General features: G+C 38.1%; 1 protein-coding gene across 8 annotated transcripts; it reads right to left on the bottom strand.

The window, feature by feature from the left end:
• Positions 1 to 1,271: 1,271 nt before the first annotated feature.
• Positions 1,272 to 15,341, bottom strand: LOC122665141. Of its 8 annotated transcripts, none has more exons than XM_043861211.1 (10): positions 15,088 to 15,341; positions 12,814 to 12,910; positions 11,957 to 12,050; positions 9,150 to 9,379; positions 8,811 to 9,062; positions 8,648 to 8,724; positions 8,166 to 8,562; positions 4,617 to 4,673; positions 1,644 to 1,702; positions 1,272 to 1,533 (listed from the first exon to the last, which is right to left on the bottom strand). In XM_043861211.1, the coding sequence occupies exons 3-10, from the start codon at positions 11,997 to 11,999 to the stop codon at positions 1,467 to 1,469; spliced, it is 1,182 nt and encodes a 393-aa protein (XP_043717146.1). In that variant the 5' UTR covers positions 12,000 to 12,050; positions 12,814 to 12,910; positions 15,088 to 15,341; the 3' UTR covers positions 1,272 to 1,466. The 8 variants fall into 8 exon arrangements, 7 of the variants coding, with proteins under 7 accessions (XP_043717146.1, XP_043717149.1, XP_043717144.1 ...); XM_043861214.1 differs by having other exon boundaries at positions 9,150 to 9,376; XM_043861209.1 differs by having other exon boundaries at positions 12,850 to 12,910.
• Between the last annotated feature and the right edge of the window lie 8,041 nt (positions 15,342 to 23,382).

Here is a 23,382-nt window from a genome sequence, read left to right as displayed (position 1 = left end):
TCCTATTCGGATTGGAATTGGCCGATCCTGATTCCGGCCAATTCAAATTCTAGTGTCAAGGCAGATTAAGACCAATTATGGCTGATCTGTAACATAATCAGATCTGACTCAGCTGGATCAGATTGAATTCCCCATTCCTTTTTTTTTTTTTTTTTTTTTTTTTTTTTTGGTGTTGGAAAACCCTGGCAACTCTTTTTGGCTTGCAGTCATGTTCTTCCACATCCAACTCAGTTGGGAACATGACACAATCAATGTTCATATTATTTTGCCTAACACCTGAAAAGACAAAGGGAGACAGATAGTGGGTATACGATGACCATATGGTTGAGATGCGCTGCTACAGATCTAAACAATTTCAAAAGAAACCAATACTTCATGTGGCTTTCTTTCTTGTTGAAGTCCTACATCTAAAGTTGTTCACAAGAAACATCACACCCCTCTTGTATGAATCCGTAACAGTAATCCTGCAATTCGAACTCATGCTTTAAGATGACCCAGGTATGAGTAGGACTTTCTAAACCCCAGATTTCCAAAGAAACCAACTTGATTGATATAAAAAGAAATGGAGAAAGTTTTCCTCCACCCATGGAGGATGGTTCACCCAACCATCCTAGGGTTCACAAACCCCTCCTAGGGTTTTAATATGTTCCAAAGTACCCTCCCGATTCCCATTGCCGCCCTCTCCCTAGTCCCAACCCCCCGGTCCCATTCACCGTGGGTGGAGGGAAACTAGGTCCAAAAGAAATACTTTTCAATTCTTATAAGAAGCTCAAAAACATTTATTTGTTAATTTAAAATCTGTCCAACTACCTCTGCTGTGATAGCTTGTTTTTCAACTGTATACAGAGAAGCACCAACGTTCAGGTAAAACTTTAAAGCACTGTACCCTTAGGTAGTGATTCCACTAAATTGAACTTACAATAGTCCATTTATCAGGGGAGAACACTGAAAATACCAGCAGGTTGTAGTTTTAAAAGCTACAATAGACTAGGTTAAAGCCTCGGATAATTTGGTGATCAGCATCAGCTAGCCTAAACAACCAGGATTAAAGCATATGTGTAAAATCCTCTACTGCTTGCAGATTTACATCAGGTACAAAATGTGAACAAATATTTGTGCATGAGGTAATGGAAATCACTTATCTCGATTTCATATTCCATCAACTCAAGAAAAAGGCAAATGTAAATTTCTCAATAAAAGAATAGATACATCACTCAGTGGAAAGTAAAAATGACCTTTGAGGTGTTTGGAGATGGAAGTATTAAGAATTGGCACAAATTTAATTTCTATACAAATTTAGTTCCCATTCCTGGGCAGAATTCTTTCCTGGGAAAGTATAGTACAGTTGGAGTTATTTCTATACAAAACTGATCCCTGTAGAAAATGGAAGACCTTCATCAATATTATCTCGCATTAACCACAAAGTACTCCAAGAAGATAACCTGGCTTATTGCACATCCACACAGTTACTTGTAAGATGGCTGATGCGTCTTCTTTTGCGAGTGCCGACTGTCAGAGAGAGAGTGTGAGTATCTGAACATCAAGGATGAAAACCATTAACACTCCAAAGATCTCAGATTCTCAGTACAAGACTAAAGAATTGCATTTTTCTTTCTTTTATCATAGAACTTGAGTTTACTTACCGATCATCTTCAGCCTCTTTACTTGATGGTTCCAGCATGGTTCTTGATGATCCAACTACCTGTCAGAGTGTGCGCACCCAGAAAATTATAACATAACTGCAATAACATCATCAACCTGATGCTAAAATAGATACGCATCTTGGAGAACTCCTAGACCAAAGAAAAAAAGCTGCAGTGATCTTGAACAAGGTTACCGAAATGGCTAGGCAAGGCCCATTTGATAGGAATCCTGTTGGTTGCTGATAAACTAGACAAACATATTACTTAAGAACAATAATTTTTTAGGAAATTGTGTTTTGTTATAGCAGTACTAAAAACAGGTGTTCTTTGACAGAAAAGCTAGAGACCATGCATGTATTGCAGGTCAGGACTCTTCATTGAATGGTCCTTGCCTAGGAGATGTCCTAGATCAAAATTTGCAAGGCTAATGAACTTTCACCATCTGACCTCTTCTACCACTTTATTTTTAATACTGATGGGAAATTTTCTAGAATCTATAGGAATTGACAGAAGTTCAAGATCATCCATTTGTATAAAAGATCCTCTTTTACACTGCAACAGTGCATCATGATACTATGACTACCACGTGTATCAATCTATTTGGGCCAACGGGAATCTAAGAACAAAAGACGCTAAGTATTCCATAAATGTCTAACAACTTAAATTTGACCGACATTGATCAAATGTAATACATGCACTAACTGGTTAATATTTTATAGGTTTGTCAGGTTGTCATTAGTTGTCAACATATATGTCACAGCGTCTTGGCGACCCAAGGCGTTGGAGAGGGTCCAAAATCAAGACGGTACCAACTAGGCGACCAAGGTGCCTGGATGCCTAGGCGTCGCCTTGACAACCATGGTTGTCAAGGCATCGCGGCGATGCCTATGTGTTTGGACGCCTTGTTGGTGTTGCCTTGCGTCTGGACCCCCTCCAACTCCTTGAGTGTGGCCTAGACGCTGTGACAACTATGGCTGTCAAGGTGGTTCCCTGGTAGTAAGAAGTAATAGACACACATGCATGCACATGCACAAGCACACACACGCAAACAAAAGCAATTACCTAGTTGTGTAAGCATTATGCAGATCGATGGGGAAGAACCACCCACCAGCAGTCTGTCCAGATTTTTCTCCATCGGGCCAGCACACTTGGGTCCATATTCAGATATAATTTAAGCCCATTGAACCAGCATATTTGGGCCCATATTCTGTCACTGTTTAAAAAGGAGTTGTTTTGACAGATATTGTGAGGCCCCTATATGCCTTGCATGGAGAAGAATTTCAAGAAGATTTAAAAGATATTCTGTGGGCCCCGTGCCAGCTTGCGTTGGAAGAGAGATTATGCCAAGAAGCCAGATCGCGGGAGGAGAGATGCTCCCAAGATCTTTTAAAATTTGCATTTTAGTTAGTTTCTATTTTGATCAAATACTTGGTTGCTAGTTTGTAGGCAGTATTTTCAGTTTTTTTTTTCCTCTCTAGAAAGTAGACTTCGCATTTTATGTAATAACAATATTAGAGTCTTGGTTTATAATTTGTAATGTTTCTAAGAGAGAGATATTAGAATAAGAGTAGTTTTTATTTTGAAGTTTCTAATCTTGTAATAGATGTTCTGTTATTTAATAAAGAGAATGGCTGCACAAAGGCAACAATTTGAAGTTTAAGAAAAGAATGGCTCTATGCTGTTACTGTGAGAATCAAGTTTGTGGGATGCAGAAACCCTAGTGGGAGACTAGGTAGGTTAGGGGGATTCTAACATAGGTTCGAGTGGGAAGCTCAACCATATCACTTCTTTTTTTTTTCTTCTTATTTCTTCTTCCTTCATTCTCTGTTTCAGTGCTTCTCCATCTGCGATTCTGTTTCTTCCCATTAGTTTTCTGTTAATTTCTGATAGCTCTATTCCAGGTTTTAGTTGGTCATCGCCATATTCTGTTGATTCCCATTTGAGCATTCAGTTCTATAGTTTTGAATCAAACCTTTGAAGTTTAATGACCTGTGCATGGTGCAACAGGTCAATAGAATATTAGTTGCTGTTTCCAACACTTTTTCCAAAATTAGAAACTACTGTTTTCCTTGCTATCTATCCACAATTTCTGCTGTATATACTGCTACTGCATCAACCGACCCTGTGATTGCTACTCAACCAACTAGCTAAGCTACCTATGATGCTATCGTCTCTGCTGCTGGTGCTGGTGATGAAGGTAGTGGTGCAAAATCTAAACCTGTTTTCTGCAGGACTTCTTTAGGGATTTGATTGCTGTTATTGACCAGGTTACTAATCACTGTTCCATTCTGTTTTCCTAATCTAATTCTGGGTTTTGGTTACTTACTATTTCTGTGACAGTACACAACTCCCTATCCAACTGTGGGATTTAGAGCAGATTTTAGAGTTTGTTCTTCACATTAATTGGTAACTTTGAACAGAATCTTGTCCCCATCAGATTAATCTGCTTTGAATTGTAGAACAAACCTTATTTCTGGTTTAATTTTGGCCCTTCGATCCTGGTTATTCTTGGTTTTCCTTGTCCCTAGCAATAGGTGATTAGGAAAGCCGTCAAGTCAACTACTGGGATACCAGATGCTTGCACCCCAGATTGGCAGAGCCTCCAGTTCCTTCCACAAAGTATGTGATTTCTGTCACCCGGGAAAGCACTCCATCCCTTTGTCAACACTACTAATTTTTAACATTCAGGTAAATAAAAGATTTATATTCTTTTTGTAGTTCAATTGCAATAATTTGAACAGCCAAGTACAATTGGTTGGATGCTAAGGACCATCATGTCAATGCTGTAGGTCTAACAGGTTTAAAAATTGTGCTAATTTGTTGTACACTCCAGATTAATGATCACATCCACTACTTTCATCAGTACACGAGATCCTTAACATGCAAGTATCAGAATCAATACAAATGCTAATGTACATAGTCAACTGAAGGCAGCCACATGCCAACTGGAGATTAAGAAAGAAAGATACTAACCAGCCCATGTGATGACTTGTTACTTCTGCCAAGGGTCTGCAGGTATTCTTCATATGTCTGTAATATCGACCAAGAACTGGCTATTACCATAATGCTCTCACTTTGACTGCAAAGGTCTTTTGATTTTTGCAATCTGATCAATAACACAGTTGAATTTCCAATTTCACCGTACAATATTTACAGGGGTAAGATTCGGGTATATTTTGATAAGATTTGCATTAGCATTTTTGTGGATTGTGGATGCATAAAATAGCCAAAGGTCAAACTGCAAAAGGAAAATGTTGCTCTTAAAGATAACTTGCCGACTTGGATTTTTTTCTCGACTCAGGACCCTCAGGAGTCAAGTCTAAGTAGGGGAGTCATTTAAATAAGGGGTTTTATTTATATAAACAAAAAATTAATAATTAGAATTGTGTTTGGCGTGGCGGTATAGTTTCTTGTTTTGAAGTTTCTGAAACATGTTGATACCTAGGTTTGCATCTTGCCGCATGTGTTTTTATGGTGAATTTGAGCACTTTTGTGCTTGAATACTAAGTTTTGTCACTTGTAAGCAAAAAAAAGCAAGTTGGCATGATGGTTGGTGGTTTGCTCGAGTCCTTTGATGTCATGGGTTTGGTCCCACAAACTTTTTTTTTATTTTTAAAAAAGGTAGAAGCTTTGATTGACCGGCCCTGAAAACTCAGTTTGAGTCATGCAAGTCGCCCGAGTAGCAGGGTTGACTCATACGAGTCTCATGCATTTAGAGTCCACATATTGACTTGACTCCAGATGTCTGGGATTCTAGTAGACTCAGCCAAGTCACCAAGTCAACTCCCAGGTCGGCAAGCTATGCTCTTAAAGAACGAAAACATACACTTCAGAGGATCCAAATTTTTTAAAAGGTCATATAGTTTGAGGTTTTACTAAGAAATTTCTAAAAACAAGTTCTCTGAATGCTATTAGAAGTCCTGTGTACCAACAATCATTTAACAACTCAACTTCAACTATGTGCTTCCGAACCACAATTACTTAGAATAACCAGAGAATCAAAGTCAAGGTAGTGAATTCCCAATTACAATAGGATTACATCAAGGATCAGCCTTTGGATGACTTTACCAGAGGCATTTAAGAAGAGGTTCTTTGGTGTATGCTTTTTGAGGATGATATTGTTTGGTGGATGAGACAAAAGTAGGGATTAATGCCAAGTTGGAGCTATGGAGATCAACCTTGGAATCAAAAGGTCTTAAAATAAGTAGAATTAAGATGGAATTTATGGTGTGTAACTTTAGTCACACCAATATGGATAATGAGGTGGTGAATATTGAGGATAGGGAGATTCCACAAAGTGACTACTTTAGATACATGGGCTCAATCATAGATAAAGAAGGTGATAGAGGATGATATTCCCAGAGAATTAATAGTGCAAAGTCGACCTCGAACCAGAGAAAACAGCGGGAGATCGGTTGCAGCAATACAATAAAAGGAATAAAATTAAATAACTGAAACCCTTTTTTTATTGCTATTTTCTGTTTGCATATGAAGAAGAACATCAAGGTTAGGAAAGAAGAAGAAAGGGATATAGAAGGGGGAATAGGATCAACTATCTCAGCCAGGCTATCTCAGCCATCATCCTCTCACCCAAGGCTTCTCACCAATGGTATCTCACCATTGCCGCATCTCACAGCTTCGTCAATAGCACTTTTTCTTCAATTTCTGTCTCTTTTCTGTTCAGCCACATACATGTATTTATAATAAAGCAACCCAATCCTTATCCAAGTAAGAAACTAATTAATAAAACCAATAAAATAGAAACTAGACTCTAACTAGGATTCCCAATTAGGATTACAACTCAAATAGGAAACTAAATAAGCATCTGATGCAGAACCAAGGGTGTATTCAAGGAAGAAGGCTGCTGCCTACCTTGGCAGCCAACTGTTGGTGTAAACTGTTCACGTGGTACTGTTCACGTGAACAGAGCTGTTCTATTGGGTTGCTATGTTTTAATTCTTGAGTCCTGTAATACACCAGTGAACCAGTTGGTTCAGCTGGTCTAATTTAAGTTATGGTCCCATAGGGTAGTTAAGTCCTTTTACTTATTTAAGTTGCTAGTAGAAAGTCAGTCTCACATCAGCCATGAGTTATTTGGGCTGATAGTGTCTTGTATCTCAAGAAAGGTCCAAAATTGGAAGTTTCTAATTTTGAGACTTTCCAATTTTGAACCCTTCACCTCTTTTCCTCAGTTAATAAAAGCAACCCAGGGGCTGCAAGAAGCCCACGATTTGATATTCAACTACTGCTACTATGCAAGTTTACTTCTACTGAAGTTTTCCCTTGGTGTTTGATCCTTGGACAAGGACCTGGTGTCTGATCTAGCTGACTCCTTGTGGTGGGAAGCCCAGGAGATCTCTTCCAGTTGCTGTTCTTCATCCCCTTCAAGCTTTCAAGACCTTAGAAGACCATTCTACTACAGCTGAGGCTCACTGTTGTTGCCTGCACTGCAAATTCTTGGTTAGTTTCTATTTTTGGACTAACCTTCTAATTCCATTACTCCCCTCCCCTGCTCAATCCAACCATCAATTTCCTCCCATCTTTTCAGCAAACCTCCCCCCTCTAAGACCTCCACTCGATCCTTGTTTCATCCCATTCTACCCAGCAGATTATCTGCTACAGAATTTCTCCCAAAACCCATTAAAACCCTGTTTTCTACCCTGTTACTCAAATCGGCAGAGAAGAACAACCTGCTCCAGATTTGTTTGACTAATCCCTTGACTTCCCTGTTATTCCAGACCTATTCCCTCACCTTCTCCTTATCCTAAGCCTACCCATTAATCCTCCAATCTTACCCCATCAAGCTGTACCCTTTTCCCTGATTTCAGATCCTGTTTTGGGACTGGTTGAACCTTCAATCCTGTCCTACATTAAGTGGTATCAGAGCCCATGCCAGGGAACAATAATTCTGGACCTTCTGCGAAGCAGGGGGAAAGGCTGCGTATATTTGCCCCTCCCAGACCCTCCAGTAGCAGGAGCCTCGTGCACTGGGACACTCTAAAAGATAATTCTAGCCATAAGATCTTAGTCCCCACAAGCTGTCTTCAGGGGTGCCCATGAAATCAGCCAAAAAATATCTCCTCCAGCTGGCAGAACTTTGGGTCGATCGATGGCTACATAGGAGCAGAACATGGGCTTGAAGATGGGTTTAAGTATAACCAACATATGGGCCCAAGAATGGGCCTGACTATGACTTAAGTCAATGACCAAAAAGGGGCTTGGCTGGGCTGGTTATAACTTAAACCAACAGGACTAACTGGGAGCTTGTTTGGGATGGCTTTGCACTGCATCAAATAGTCACTAAAATGTATGTCTATAAGAAAATTTCAGAAAGTATAATTTAATCTACACCATTCTTCTGTGAACTAATTTAACAAGTTCATTTAACTGCAAACAGATATTGACTGATCACTTCCACAGTGACAGTCAAGTCTTATGAGTTACCAATAATTTAAAGCACCAAAGCCACATTTAAACAGAAGAAAGAAACAAGAACAACAAAGAAGTTGAGGAAATGGCTACCATTTCAAGAAAATCATCCTCAGATAGGGAATCAACAAGATGGCTTCTTTTTGAAGACAGAACCCCACTATTCAGCTGAAAAGACATATCCAGATTCCCCGGTATGTTACTGTGATTCCCATGATCAGATGAAGATTTCTTCAGTGACCTTTTTGATGCCTCAAAATTGGTAGGGGGATTATTGGGAAGAAATCCCCTAGGAGATCTTCCATGTGTTAGATGGAAATTACTTGCTTCACCTTCTGGGATGTGTTGGTAGAGCACGGAAGGATAAGACAAAGGTGCCCTGGTCCATGCCATATGCAATGGTGCAATATGAAAAAAATCATCTTGAAGGGGAACTGGAGATTCCAAACAAGGTCTTTTTAGAAAGAATTCATCCCTAGCAAAATTGTTCCTGCGTCCAGTCATACAGAGGATCAACAGAGTATAGATGGGGTAGAAATATGGCTTAACGTCCATTGAAGAGGCTATACTGGTACCTTTTCAGATTCCCATCTATATCAATCTTTTCGTCAATGAGTTCACAAAGAGCTTCACCAATATCTTGAGACAATTCCTGGAAAAAGCATGTGGATCACATTCACATATTCAAACTCGGACTCTTTGAGGATTAATGCAAAAAACACTTAATACAAGGTACACCTGGCAGTCTCTGCTAATTTTGACAGGCTTGTAGTCGTTTAGTGGATTCTTGAGATGAAGAGTCTTTTGAAAAGCCAAGTTATTTAATCGCAACCATTTAACTTTAAAAGTGCGCCCCCATGGATTACTTCCACCACTGGCATTACTCCAGACACAATCTCGCCTCCAGCCAACAGAAGACATCATCTGGGCATACCCTTGGAAGAAACCGCTCATGTTGACACTAAATATTAGAATAACTCTGTCAGAGCTCTGCAAGATTTAGACAACCATAAGCTTCCCTGTGAAGAATCAGGATTGGGAATATAGTACATAACACTAAACGAAACAAGATCTTACATGATAGGCTTCTTCCAAGATTGGTTCATTCATGACCTGAGTAGCCCAAATTCCTTTCTCAATTGATAGTTCGATATTGTGATGGTTCAAACTTTTAATGATGAAGTATCTAGTTGTATAAGGTCTTCCATCTTTCATTGTAGTAGAATTTTCTAGTCCGCTGGGAGAATGAATTTGCTCTTTTGTCCGACAGGGATAGCACTCCTCATTCTCCTTGTAGTTTGAACTTCCTGAGAAGAAAATTCTCAACTTAGTAGTGCATCACAAGTACATAGGCTAATACTCAGTGATGTGGATTAAAACTCATTCTTATAGAAATTATTAGTAAAGGGATTATTGAGCAGACACTTGCAAGGATATGGATATTTTAGATAGGAGTGTCAATGGGTCGGGTTGGGCCGGGCCGGGCCTGCCTAAACCCTGACCCTGACCCTAGAGGCCTTAACCTAAACCCTGACCCTGACCCAACCCTGGCAGGGCCAAGAAACCCTCAACCCTGACCCGACCCTGCCAGGGTTTTCACTAACCCGGCCCTACCCTGAGAGGGTCGGGCAGGGTCGGGTTGGCCCTGATTGACCCTGTCTTGACCCTGTTTTAGCAAGTGAAAGCAATAGGGAGTTGAGTTAAACGGTACAAACCCAACATTCAGAAAGTGATTAAAATATTGTGATTATCATAGAAGTGGTTTCACTATGAATATGCCCAGTCTGGACCAAAAGTCCAAGGGAATTTGTCAATAAAATTCTTGTCAATACGGGAGGCAATAGAATAGAATAAAGATATTTGAGAAAAAACTAATGGGTAATCACAGTACAAATTAAGGCTGGTTTCACAATTATCCATTAACAAACACAAATTTGGTCCAGAATAGCAGCTTCCCAAAGTAGAAAAAGAAAAATCAACAAGAGACAGAAGACAATGAACTATGGCCTGTGCTAATTTAGTTCCTCTTATAACAACGAAGAACCAGGATCACTCAAAACAAACAAAAAAAAAAAAATTTAATGTCATGAAAGATTATTTAAAAAAAAAACAATCAAAAGAGAGGAATCAGGCAGACGACTTCTCCGGCAACAGGGTCGTAAAAGATCTGAGAATCTGAGATGTGATTATGTGAAGTGCAGGAGTTACCTAGTAGTAGGGAAGGCAGACGACTTCTCCGGCAACGAATCGAGGTTAAGGCGAGTTTTGCAGGACATTTAATGGTGGAGACAGCGAAAGGTTACAGAGATTCCGCCAATTAAGGAAACTGGAAATAGCTTAAATTAGGGTTTTTGTTCTCTCTTTGCTTCTTCTACTACTATTCAGGAATTTGAAGAACGAAATGCGTCTCAGAGATCTCGTTCTTTCTCTATTGTGGATCCAATGCTCTCTTGTGAGATGTTGGCCTGCATTTTGAGTGGGTGTACCTGATATAGGGGTTTATCCAGTAAGCGGGAGAAGAGCAGGTGAAGATCTTAACTTTGGAAAATCGTAATCCTGTGAGAGCAAAAAAGATGAAGAGCTTAGAAAAAGAGAGTAGGGAGACGTCCTTAGATTTTAGAGCAGTTGTGGTTTCTAGGGTTGCCCTACTAGAACTTGGGCACAGAGCGTGGGTACACCTCCTTATCCTTTAGATTTTAGAGAGGTGGTCTTGCTTCTGGGTTCATCCAAAAACAGTGACTTGATGATTCTATGAATCATTAAGGCGTTAAGCCGATTACTCAGGGAAGGAGGAAGAGGAAGGCAACGAGCAAACGAGCAGCGCCCTAAGTCCCTTAAGCCATTAAGCGTTAGGATGCTTCGATAGAAAGTGAAATTGTAAAGAGATTTAGCCATTTAGGGTTTGCCCTTAGGATTTTTTTCGTCTTTTCCTATTTAATTTGTCTCAGATATATATACTATTATATACTTATATTAATACAGGGTCGGGCCGGGCCGGGCCGGGCTAAGCCCAAGGCTTTATCCCGGACCCGACCCGACCCTGCCAGGGTCAAGCTATTTCTAAACCCTAACCCGCCCTTCGCGCTGAAAAATCAGGGTCGGGTCAGGGCTGGGCTTAGGGCGGGTTCGGGCCGAGCGGGCTTTTTTGACACCCCTAATTTTAGACACAAAAAATCGAATACGTGCACCATGCCACCATCCATATGAGCAAAGCAACTGGAACTACATTCATATTCATAACTAGTAAGAACATCAAAATCCCAAAGTTTACTCTCAGAAGATAGCTTAAAAGCATTGAATTCATGGAAAGACAGTAAGATAATACAAATAATTTGTACTTTATTTAAGTCCATGCAAAGGGTATGCCTACACTAGCTCAATTCTGGTATTGTGCAGAAAGAATCTCCTAAAATTCACTTTTTACCAACCTTTGCAATTCACAGCATTTAACCCGAAAGAACCAGGGTGATATACGGCTGTTGTTTCCATGATGCATTAAACTACCCTGAAAAGCTGAAATCATATAATAAAAAAAAAGGTATACCCACTGCACAAGGCTCCGGCCACTGTGGGGTCTGGGGAGGGTCATAATGTATGCAGCCTCACCCCTGCTTTCGCAGAGAGGCTGTTTCCAGACAAACTGAAATCATATATAAAACCAGATAAATACAACTTACAGTATCATAAGTAATTCCTAACTAGCATATTGTTTCATGTTCCTCCAGGGACAGCGCAACTGCCAGTCAGCTCAATAGCAAGAAGCATTCAAAACCTATCTCGTTACAGAGAGTTGGACATGACTAACTTGAGATATCCAGTCTCACAAATTCAAAAGAAAATGCGACATAAATTAAAAATGCAAGGCAACATGATTCATTAGTTACCTGGATCATTGAAATTCTCCAAGTCATGTTTGGATTCAGTCATTGATGAATCAACAACAGACGCATTCTCCTTCCCAGTATCAGCTGATGAATCCTGAATTACACCCTATACTGGTAAGACTTAATGAGTAGCAGAGATAAGGTAGCCCATAGAATAAGAAAAGATTTACATGAATTCTGAAGCAGAGTAACATTTGAGCAAGACTGGGAAAGTGAAGAAAAGGGCATCCCAATTTATTAATTATCAAACAAATGGAAGTGAAATGTGTAACTGGCGTCTACCAAATAATTTAAAAAAAACTACACATCTATGGCACACTCCATAACAGAACCAATCAGATTAGACCTTGTTCCTGTGTTGGACGTTTCAAAGCAAGGTAGACAGATTTGAGTGTGATTCTAGTATTCTACATACTAATATAAAGTAAATGGTTGCTACTTTGTGAATTTTATCATATTTGGTATGATCTAGGAACTGCTTATTGAACTTATTAAACCTATTAATCTAGTAGGTCCATATCAACAGTCATTTCTCTATTCAGTTACATCATCCGCAATTAATTATAGAGCCTCAGGTAATTAGGTGGGGATGAGTTACAAACCCAGGTCTATGGTACAAAAGCCACAGTACTTATCAAGTTGTTTGAAGCTTCCAAAATCCAAATTTAATAGTTGTTTCCATAAATATCCAATAAAATCTGCAAAATAATCAGCATTGAAAGCAAATAAAGAACACTTCATATTAAGTTAAAAACAATTCCTGCAACAGAGCATTTTCCAATTATAATACACGTGAAGACCATGGTAGTACACATACATAATCAGAAAATATAGCTCAAAATCAGTGAATGCTTGACCTCTTAAAATATAGCTCAAAATAGGAAATGTTTTACCTCATGATCCAGCCTATCCACAGGAATTTCTCTTGGTGAAAACATTTCTTCCTCAAAATTCCTGTTGAAGTTGAATAGAAAACTTGAAGCACAATAATAAGAAGCTTTTATTATCTTTTCCTATAAACAACTGCTTGCATCAATAAATGAAAGAATGATATAACCCAGCAAAGCAGCAGGCCTAAAGCCTCCAAAACAAAAGAAAGAAACAACAAATACTTGCTAGAACACAATGCTACAGAAAACAACATCTAAAAGAGGAACACTAGGCCAGTGGAATTAAAAAAAAAAAAAACAAAAAAAGAGAGACACTAGACCCAAAACACATCCTCAGCAGAAACCCCTTGTTTAGCAAGATAATATGCCATGCCATTTGGTGATCTTGTCTTGATCGAAATGACTGAAGAGTCCAAGCATCTAATGCATCTCCACGGGCACCCAATTACATTCACCAAGTCCCCTTCCACTAGAATGACTGTGAAACCCTCCCCCAGTGCAAACTGCAAACAATAAAGAACGACACAAGGACACATTCTCAGCTCTCAAAGAATCCCCTCCCCAAAGATCACCCCATCAAAGCTCAACTTTGACCATCCAACTGAAAGAGGAGACCATGTAGTGACAACCCTCTCCACGTGAGGTCTAGAGCCAATGATCAGCTCCCAATCCCTACATAGGAGACTGTGAGGAACATCCTAAAGCTGGTTCATGGTTGCCGAGTGGCCATTTCTGCATCTAATCCTATGCACAACCTTGTTCAAAATGCTAAGTTAAAATAATGGAAACTATTTAAAAAATCCCTCCTGAACAAAACCAAGCGCATTGATGATTTACAGTCACTTGAGCAAGAATAGTCAAGAGGGCCCTCTGAATGGAGAGCCCCACATGGTGAATCAAAACATATCAGGGTTAAGCAATCAGCAGAGAATGTGAAAATGATACTTAAGACCAGAAACATGTGTTCTCATTTTCTTTTGGGGGGAGGGGAGAGTTATTACTTTATCACCATTATTTACTTTTATGCTCAAGTTATTTTGATTTTTAATAGATTGTAGCATTCCATTAATTTATTAGAAGTACTATTATTACTATTATTAAATTAGTATTCGATTAAAATGTTCTTATGCTTATACCAGTTTATAACATAATTATAATTATGTTATTTCACACATAAAAAAATAGTAGCAGTAAGGGATTAACCCAGTTCAGGTTCACTCCAGCCTCTGTTGCATCCTGAGTCCTGACTATAGAGATTCAATGCACTCTTCTTCTCAGACAGAGTTAAATTGTTAAACTTTTAACCAAATGCCATGAAGGCTAACCCCCCCCCCCCCCTAAGCAAGAAATAGAGTTAGATATTTTACAAATTTTTTACATAGCTCTAATGGAATACAAAAAAAACATTAAATATCAAAATTACTAGAAATCCTTCATATTTAATTATTTTGGTCCCCCCTGCCTTTTTTTGGAGAGGAGGGGGGGGGGGGAGTCCTCTTCTTTTATTATACCTTCCCAGTCTATTCTGCATTTTTTTTTAATCCCTTTTAAGTGTCTTTTCCGAACTTTTTGTATTTGTTCCAAAATTCATATATCACATTCAGAAGATCCCCTGAACCCATGGGAAATTCCAAAACGTTAGGAATTTGAGTGGACTTAAATCTTTTGAAAGAAACAATTTCTACATTTGTTCTGGAGACCTCTCTCCCTCACTCACTCTCACACCAAAGACCATAGTCCAATCAAGTTTGGCTAGCCCAGTTCAACCAACAACCCCTCAGCTCCCGAGCCCCTAACCCCAAAAAAGAAGAAGAAGAAAATATTTACAGCCCTATGTTCCAGTCAATTCAGCGAAGGTTTCTCAGCTAGACCATTCAAACCTTGACCAAGAATTCTGGTCAGAAAAGATTCACTCTTCTCTTCCACCCCCCGCCCCAATCAATTGCCCTTTTCTTGGCACAATAAAGTTCATGGAACATAAAGATACACCATTACGCCTAATCTCTTTCAGTTATACTGTACCCAATCCACAAATTTTACCTGGTTATCAATCTAAACCACTAAATATGACGGTATGGGACCCCATAATAAAATGTACTTAATGGGTTGACAGGTCTTTCCTAAAACAAATTACGTTCTCACATCGACCATGGAAAATCTGCATCGAGTTGGATAAACAATATTCTCAAATGAACTAATCAATCTAAAACGAATTAGAAGAAGGGAAGAAGAGAAGCGTACCACAGAACGAGGCCTGTTGCATATGAATCAGACTACAAAGGGGTAGCGTTCGATGCAGTCTCTATGAAGTCTAACGAGACGAACTTCTCAGTATAAACAAAGCCCTAGTTCCTTCCCACTTCTCAGTCCAAAGTCCAAACTTCCACTTAATAAAAAACCTGCAACCACAGCTATTAAAACTGGAATTGAGGTTTTACTGTTTTAGCCATTTTTATGGCTAATGTGCGTTGTGCAATGTGCACGAGCAATTTCCCAAGAAATTGAGAGAGAGAGAAAAAAAAACAAAAGGTGGAGGTGGGGGAGGGGGGGAAGAGAAAATACTCTTTTGACGAATGACTGAGAAGATCTAACCATCAACCAATCAGGAATCAGGAATGGCATGGTCTTTATGCATTCACAATCATGAGCCTGACGATGTATTACGCCTTTTCGCATAGTTTTACGGTTTCTACTTTCTGTGTGTTTGGGGTAGTAGTGTTCATTTGTTTTTAGGGAAAGTACAGATAAGCCCAATTATCATAGCGAGAAACATTTTTCTCAATCGTGGGTGAAGAGAAATTCACCCGTTGTGATCAATTCGGATTCGGCTCCTCTCCTGCGAGACCAGCACCCAGCGGATGCCCACTGAGGCATCCAACGGCTGGATTGCAGGGTGTGCACTGGGATGTGTTCCAGGCCCTGTAGCCCAGCTGTTGGATGTTTCACCGGGCATCCGCTGGGCACTGGGCCTGCAAAAGAGGAACCCGATTTCTATCAATTCCCATTAAAAACATTTATAAGCTTAGTTTTATGGGTTACATTGTTATGGAAATTTGAATGATTTGGGATTTGATTTCGTAGTGTGGAATTTTAACTTATTTGTATGCTAAAATGGAGATTTCCTCTTTAATGGCCTGTTTGTTTGCAAGGAAAAAAAAAGGGGGTGGGACCCATCTATAATGGGGTGATGGAATAGAATAGCAAGGAGAAAATGCTCCATTTGTTTCGATGTAAAATTCTACCTGGAAATTTTTCCTTGGTAAATTTTACTTCGTAAATGTAAAATTTTATGTGGAAGAAATTTTTTCAATATATTTTTTCCTTAAAACAACAAACATTAGACTACTTTTAAACAAGTAACATTTTACATGTCAAATTTTTTGAAGTGAAAATTTTCAAGTAAAATTTTTTAGGCACCGAAACAAACAGAACCAGCGATAATAAAATAATAAATTTCAACGGCATCCTCCTCCTCTTTTTCACAGAGATTCACAGAGGGGTCAAGAAGCCCCACAAATTCAGGCCAGGAACAGTGGTGCTGTGGGAGAACCACAAGTACCAAGAGTACGAAACTCTTGAACCAAAAGCTTCTGTTTCAGAGGTTGTTGGTGAGATTGCTCAACACTTCAAGACTGATCCTAGGTTTCAAAGCAACACCATTTCGGCCTTGCAAAAGGCGACCGATGCACATCTGGTTGTATTGTTTGAGGACACGAATCTCTATGCCATTCATGCTAAGAGGGTTAACATCGTGCGGTCATGCCCAAGGAAATCTGGTTGGATTGTTTGATTTCAGGTATGATCACCAATCTCGCAACAATGTAGGGGCTTCGCCAATCTCAGAAATGTGGGGAGATACATTGTCCCTCCTGCTGCACACAACGAAGCCCACGAACATAGTTTATGGTAAAATGTGAAAAACTGGCATTTTTTCCCACCTCCATTCTTTTCCGATAAACAAACGGGCCCTAAGTATTTGGTGTGTATACTTACGAATGGAATTTTTTTTTTTTAATGTTTAAGAATAAATAATTGATTATTGTATGTTTAAGAATATATATTCAATTATTGGCATGTTTATAAGAGTATTTTGTAGTTTTGCACATTGTAGCAATACACTAAACTATTTAGGAACTGGAACCGAACAGTTCCATTAATAACTGGGATTGGATTCTAAGATTTTGGAAATATTTAATTAACGGGACGGTTCTCGGTTCTAGGGTTAGGTCCTTCATCCTTGGGAGCAGAAATGATTAGGAGCTATATGGGCTGGGACTGTATAAGTAGGGCCCAACCCACCAAATTTTAGCTCGGCCTTGGGTCAAACCAAGGTTTAGAAAAAGCCCGAAGCAGTATTGTCGAGCCCAACCCACCTAATACTCATAGGCACTGGGTAAGGTTGGGCTGGATTACACGAATAAAAACATAAAATTAAATCAAAAGCTCAGGTTCGTCACTGTTTAATTTTGTGTCATAAAAATCACTTTTTTTTTTAAGTTTTTAAATTTAATTTCTTCAGGAACCTTATTTAACGATCTACTTTTTATTTTTATTTGTTTGGTATATAGGATATAATTTCTAATTTGATTTATGTTTTAAACACTTTAATGTTTCTTTTAAATTGAATTATTAGATAAAATTAAATCAAAGTCGTATACTTACCATGAATTTTATCTCTTCAATATGCAGAATTTAACGACAAAAAGTCTACAATGATTAAAGAATTGTTAAAACCAATTATAGAATTATATTTTTTACCAAAAAAAAAATAATTATAGAACTATATTTGTGATGGTAATAGAACACTACTGGTTGTGCGCAAGGCGCGGCAGCCATGCCTAGACACAAAAAGTGCCTTTGGCACCTGAAAAGTCCGCTTGTATATGGGGGTAATGTGGTAATTTTCAAGCGCCCAAAACACTTTTTGTGTCTAGGCATGGTTGCCACGCCTTGCACATGACCGGGTAGCATTCTTTTCCCCTATTTGTAAATTAGGGTAAATATTTCCTAATTAGCCCACAAATATACTTGTCTCATTGCTCTCCTTAAAAAGTGGATTTTTGCAATGTCGCGTATATTAAAACATGAAAATCAACCACATGGTTAAATGAGCTGCAAAATTTATGGTTAGGTAGACCCCAAGGTCCTCTGTTCTCATGTCAAATTTAAAACCCAAATAGAATTGCCCTAATGGCAAAATAAAAGCTTTGAAAATCCAGGACTACATCATCATGACTAGAGGGGGTGCAGGTCAGAATAAGGACGAGCCAAAAATAGATGGGTGCATGAACAAAAATGGAAAGTTATTTGAGTTAATTTGGTCTGAAATTTGACACATGACCAATTTATATCTTGCCACATGGTAAAATTATGAAGTCCAGATAACCTTATCTAGTTGGGCTGTGCCAACCCATAGGCTATGTATGCCAAAGGTCAGCCCAAGCCCAACCCACAATTAATTTCAGGTCAACCCATTGTCTTTGTTGGGTTGGGCCGGACAAGTTTGTGCTGCCCAATCCAAAATTTAAGTGTGTGTTCTAAAATTATGATAAGGGAGAAATTTTGATACACGGTTGTGTATGTACACGGGCTGTATGAAGTACTGCCAGATGGACATAAATGCCCATAAAAAATGACCATAAAGTCCCCCACCCTCTATTGACTACATTGATGCATGAAATCTACCGTGTACCAATACCTTCCCGGAATGATAAATCGACTTATTAATTGTTATCCCCATTGCTAGGTGAGAGAGGAAAAGGAAATAAAAAAGTAACTGTGAGCCTTGATGACTAATTGTGATCTATATTGAGCATTGAGAAACTGTTTAGCATTTGGACAATCAAGATTTTTTTTTTTTTGGGTAAACAGACAATGAAGAATTCAAGATTGATGTACAAGTGAATGTAATCGGTATCGGTCTTGGCTGATAATCCGGATCGAACAGATTTACCTGTTTCTTTTGAAAAAAATGATTTAGTTTTAACATTTTACCTGTCTGTACGGATCCACTGATACGGGATAAATCAGGAATCAATATCAGTCTCCACCGACACTGATACGAATCGACCGATCCAGCTGATCTGATACCGATTCCTCAAACCATGGTCATAATGATCAACAGGGCTATTGATAGTTTGATACCAACCCCAGGTAGGAATACTTGAAACTACGGCCGGGCTGGGCTTGGTAATTGATTAATTTAAAATAGGGCCGGTCCTGAAGCCCAAAGACAATGTAGTCCTATTTTTAGGCCCAAAGCTCTGTAGACATTACACTGCTGCTTCATATAATTACCAAATTTATCACTCTGGGCTCATTTTTTGGGCCCAGGGTTTCCTACTCTGGGGGAGTGGGGGATGTGGTTTAGTTAAGACATTCATTGCAAAATGGTAATTAGTGGTAATTGTCTATCTTTTCAGCAATGTATAAATTTCAGTTTACAACTTAAAAATGAGAGATGCTATAAATATAAGGATCTAGTTTTTTGCCATGGTGAAGAGAGAATTTCTTCATCTACTCTATATGATCCTCCGATTGAAATGGAGAAGGGTATTTTAGACCATGAAAAATAAAGAGTAGGAGTTAGTGATGAATCCAAAATCCATTCATAGCATCACATCACCATTGGTAAAGAGATTTTCTCTTCACTCTGGTTGGAGGCAAACTTAATCCAATAAATAAACTTCTTATGGTTATAACAAGGTTGAGGGCGATAATTATTCCTCGTCCCATGGTTTCAAGAATCGAATCTCATTTGGCAGACCCCGATTTGATTAATGTCGACTTTCACATCTTAGTTTCGAATTGAGTTTGAATGTTTTTTTATTTTTTATTTTATATTATATTCTTTTTCTTTTAGTCATTAAAATAGCAAAAAATCAATAAACGTATATCTCTTATAGCTAGATCTACACGACTTTTGAATAAATACTTAAAGAATGATAAATCTGTACAAATATTTAATTTTTCTTTCCAAATCAAATTTTCAAGATTCTGACCGATTCCAGACTAATTCCAACTGATTCCAATCCTATTCTGGAGGCCAAACCCGTGTCAAATTCCGGATTCTGCTTAGACCTTGTCTCCTCCCAACCTTTTATGGTAAATGACTTGGAGATCAATTATCCAATAGCCTTGTTAGAACTGAATTTACATGTATGGCACTAGTAATTAGTAGTAATCACTCTCTATAATTTTGTGATTTTCTTCAAAAGTCTTATTTAATTGTGATAATGGATTTGGTTAGCTGGACTAAATCTATATCAAGAACAGAAAAAAAGGTAATGCCAACCCATCGTGGAGATCTGCAGAACTGCAAATCCTATAATAGAAGGGTTCTCTCCTCCGTGTGGTTTTTAGATTAATCCATGGGAGGGTATGGTCTTAACGGTCGGCAGGTCGGTGACACAGTGACACTGCTCCTTGATTCTTTTCTTTAAATTTTTTTTTATTTTTTTATTTTTGGTGGCAAAACTCTTTTCATGAGTAAGTGTGAAGTCTTTCTCTATAAAGTCTGGGATTACAGTTAAATTGATGGCTACTTTAAACATTAATCATTTTGTTCTTTACTTTAATAATAATTAATAATTAATAATTAAAGTATTAGCTCATCAGTTGTCTATGGAGTGGCTTTTTCCAACAACTGTCGTTTTCTTTGACAATTTTGACATGGACCCTCTTTCTCTCTCTAATTTTTAAATGAATTTTGGAAAGAAAAAAACAAAGAAAATATATATTTTTTATAATAACTTAATTAGACCAATTCAATTACCAAGCTTAATTAATTATATTTAGATATTCATTAATTATTTTTTTGGGTTTCCCATTTAAGATTACTCTCACTATTTCACACGAGTTGTTTTCTATAAAGACATTTCTTACTCATGAAATAAATGAAAATCTTTTGCGATTTTAACCCATCTTCTTATCTTCTTCACTTTGTCTTAACTGATAGTGGAATCTAGATAAATTAATATTTAGCACGTGATCAGCAAGGAGAGTAGGGTTTACTTGTTTGTCAAATTAATTTGAATCCCACTTGACATGCCACTTGGCAAAGTTGGCATTAATTAATGTTAAAGTGTAAAGCAAGTCAAGTCAAGAACATGTTAAAAATTTGCATGTTTAATTCTTCATTTCTCACCGAAAAATATATTGGTATTCAAGTAAGATTTTGAAAAGAAAAGATCCTTCTATGCGTCACTATGTTGAGTGAAGTATAATGGTTCACTATTTGCCATTTGACAATACATGGGTTAGTCCATGTGATAGAAGATCTCCTACATACATCTCAATGGCCAAACTTAGTCCAAAGTAAGAAAAGTCGTTTAAATTTTGATTCAAAGTTTTAGTAAAATTATCAAAATGCCATCAAATGGAGATGAATATAAAACACAAAAATGACATCTTTTGTAATTTTAGCTACTTCCTCTATTCATTCTAAACTGGAAATGTACTATAAGATGCTTGTCACTAACTCATGTACTACCATGTGGCGAATAGAGAAACATTATACTTCACTAAGCATAGAGACGGACAAGAAAACCCAAAAACACCTTAACTAACCTAACCACACCCAAACCCTAACTAAACCAAAACTAAAGGAACTTCATGTTAACAATCAAGTGGTGCAATCAAGAACAGATCACAGGGGATATCGGAAGCACAAAGCAAATCATCATACATCCCAAGACCAAGTTCAAAACAACCACAAACTGAGAATACCTGCCGTGCAAATCAGAGAGCACGACGAACCAGAGAATAGAGATCAATATAATTAGTAAGCAAACAAGACATCAAAACCATTAGAAAGCACTTTGTTCGCAAGATGGAAATGTTGCATGAAGGAAATCCTTAAGAACACCCAAACCTTATCATAGGGAAAAACAAACCCTAACTCGAGAAACAAAGGATCCTCAAAGCTAGACGGGGGAAATTTTTTTTCCATTTTTGGTCCAAATAAAAAAAAAAAAAAGGTATTGTAATAGTGGAATTTTTATCCTCTCAGGTTCCCTGCCCGGTCAGGTGCTCAGATTCCTCTCACAAAGAGGTGAAAATGACGACCTAACCCCACCCGAGCAGTGTGTTCGGGCAGGGGGTGAGGTCGTCATTTTTCACCCCCATGAGAAGAACCTAAGCACTTGACCGGGCAAGGAACCTGAGAGGAGAACGATTCGTAATAGTGAGGCTGTAAATATCTTTCCTCTTCATGGATTTTCATTAAAAAAAAAAAAAAGATTTTCTGAGCAACCAACATAGAAGAGCATATCAATAAATTACGATAAAACGATATGAACCATAATAGGGCAACAAGATCATTTAATGTGAGAAAGAGAGAGATAGACACAACCCTATCCCGATGGCTTAAGTGATCCTTTTCACATAAGAAAATTAAAAAAAATTTAGTTAGACGTGTGTAACAGAATAAAGAAACGTGGATGGGTGATAGTCATTTCATATTCTTCACGTTTATTATATTTTTTAACAAACTATATATATATCCATCAAATCAACTAAATGGTTAACTGAGAAATGTGATGAGAGAGAATAATAATCGTTCTTTCCTTTGAGAATATTACACAACAACGTGGCCTAACCACAGCTTAGCAATCTAAAACCAATTGTATTTCTCTCTTTTACGGCTTAAAAGCAATGCTTGACTGACCAGTCCACAAAAAAAATGATTAAAATTGTAAAACCCTACATGCCATCTTTTCCACCTCACACCTTCTTATGATCATTCATTTGCCAACAATTTTTTTGTTGCACTTTCCATCCTCTATGGGGCTTACCTTGCCATTCCCACAGGTTTTTTTTTTTCCTATTTCTCTACTTACTTTATAAGAATCCAAAGGAAAAGGGATAACCCGGCTGAGACTGAGAGTGACAACAAAGAATAATTGTCACTCATTATCTTATAACCCATCTTTAGAATCTATTTATATATGTGAACTCATTTAAAATCATTTATGGAAAAAATTGTGTCTGATTGTTGGATTCATACCTTAACTCATGTTTAGGTGATGAAACAACTTTGGGTGATGATAAGTTTAGGATTATTTACATTTCTTTGAATGTGAAAGGTCAAATCAATCCCGTATATACATTGGTATCAAAGAGAGTATTTAATGTATATACAAGCATTTTGGAGCAAAAGGAAATGGAAGTCTCAAGGTTCAACTGGAAATCTTCACCAAAGCCTAAGTTGAAGAAACCATGTCTTGAAAGCATCATAAAGCATTTTGTACTTTAATTTGTGGTCCTTTAGCTTATGTGGTACTCTCTCTCTCTCTCACACACACACACACACACTTTTGTTAAAGTTCACTAAAAGCCACTAAAAACCTAAATGGAAATATCCTTAAACATAAATGGCTAGAAATTCGGGTTAAATTTTGTCTAGACAACATTGTTGTTGTCTAAGGTCATCCACTTCTCCAAGGAGACGTCCATTGACCACAAAGACATTTAGTTTAAATTGGAGAATTAATTTTCTAAGTCTTTTTGTTAGAAGTCGTCCATGTAAAGAGGGAG

The sequence above is a fragment of the Telopea speciosissima genome, chromosome 6, assembly GCF_018873765.1.
Source record: "Telopea speciosissima isolate NSW1024214 ecotype Mountain lineage chromosome 6, Tspe_v1, whole genome shotgun sequence".
NCBI lineage: Eukaryota > Viridiplantae > Streptophyta > Magnoliopsida > Proteales > Proteaceae > Telopea > Telopea speciosissima.
The sequence above is the reverse complement of the archived record's forward strand: the minus strand, read 5'-3'. Positions and strand labels throughout refer to the sequence as shown.

Coding starts and splice junctions, on each gene's coding strand:
- LOC122665141 (XM_043861209.1), bottom strand. CDS start 12,894: ATGTTTTCACCAAGAGAAATTCCTGTGGATAGGCTGGATCATGAG. Junction 9,063..9,149: donor TCTTGGAAGAAGCCTATCAT/GTAAGATCTTGT, acceptor TAAATCTTGCAG/AGCTCTGACAGAGTTATTCT. Junction 8,563..8,647: donor ATAGATGGGAATCTGAAAAG/GTACCAGTATAG, acceptor GACTGGACGCAG/GAACAATTTTGCTAGGGATG.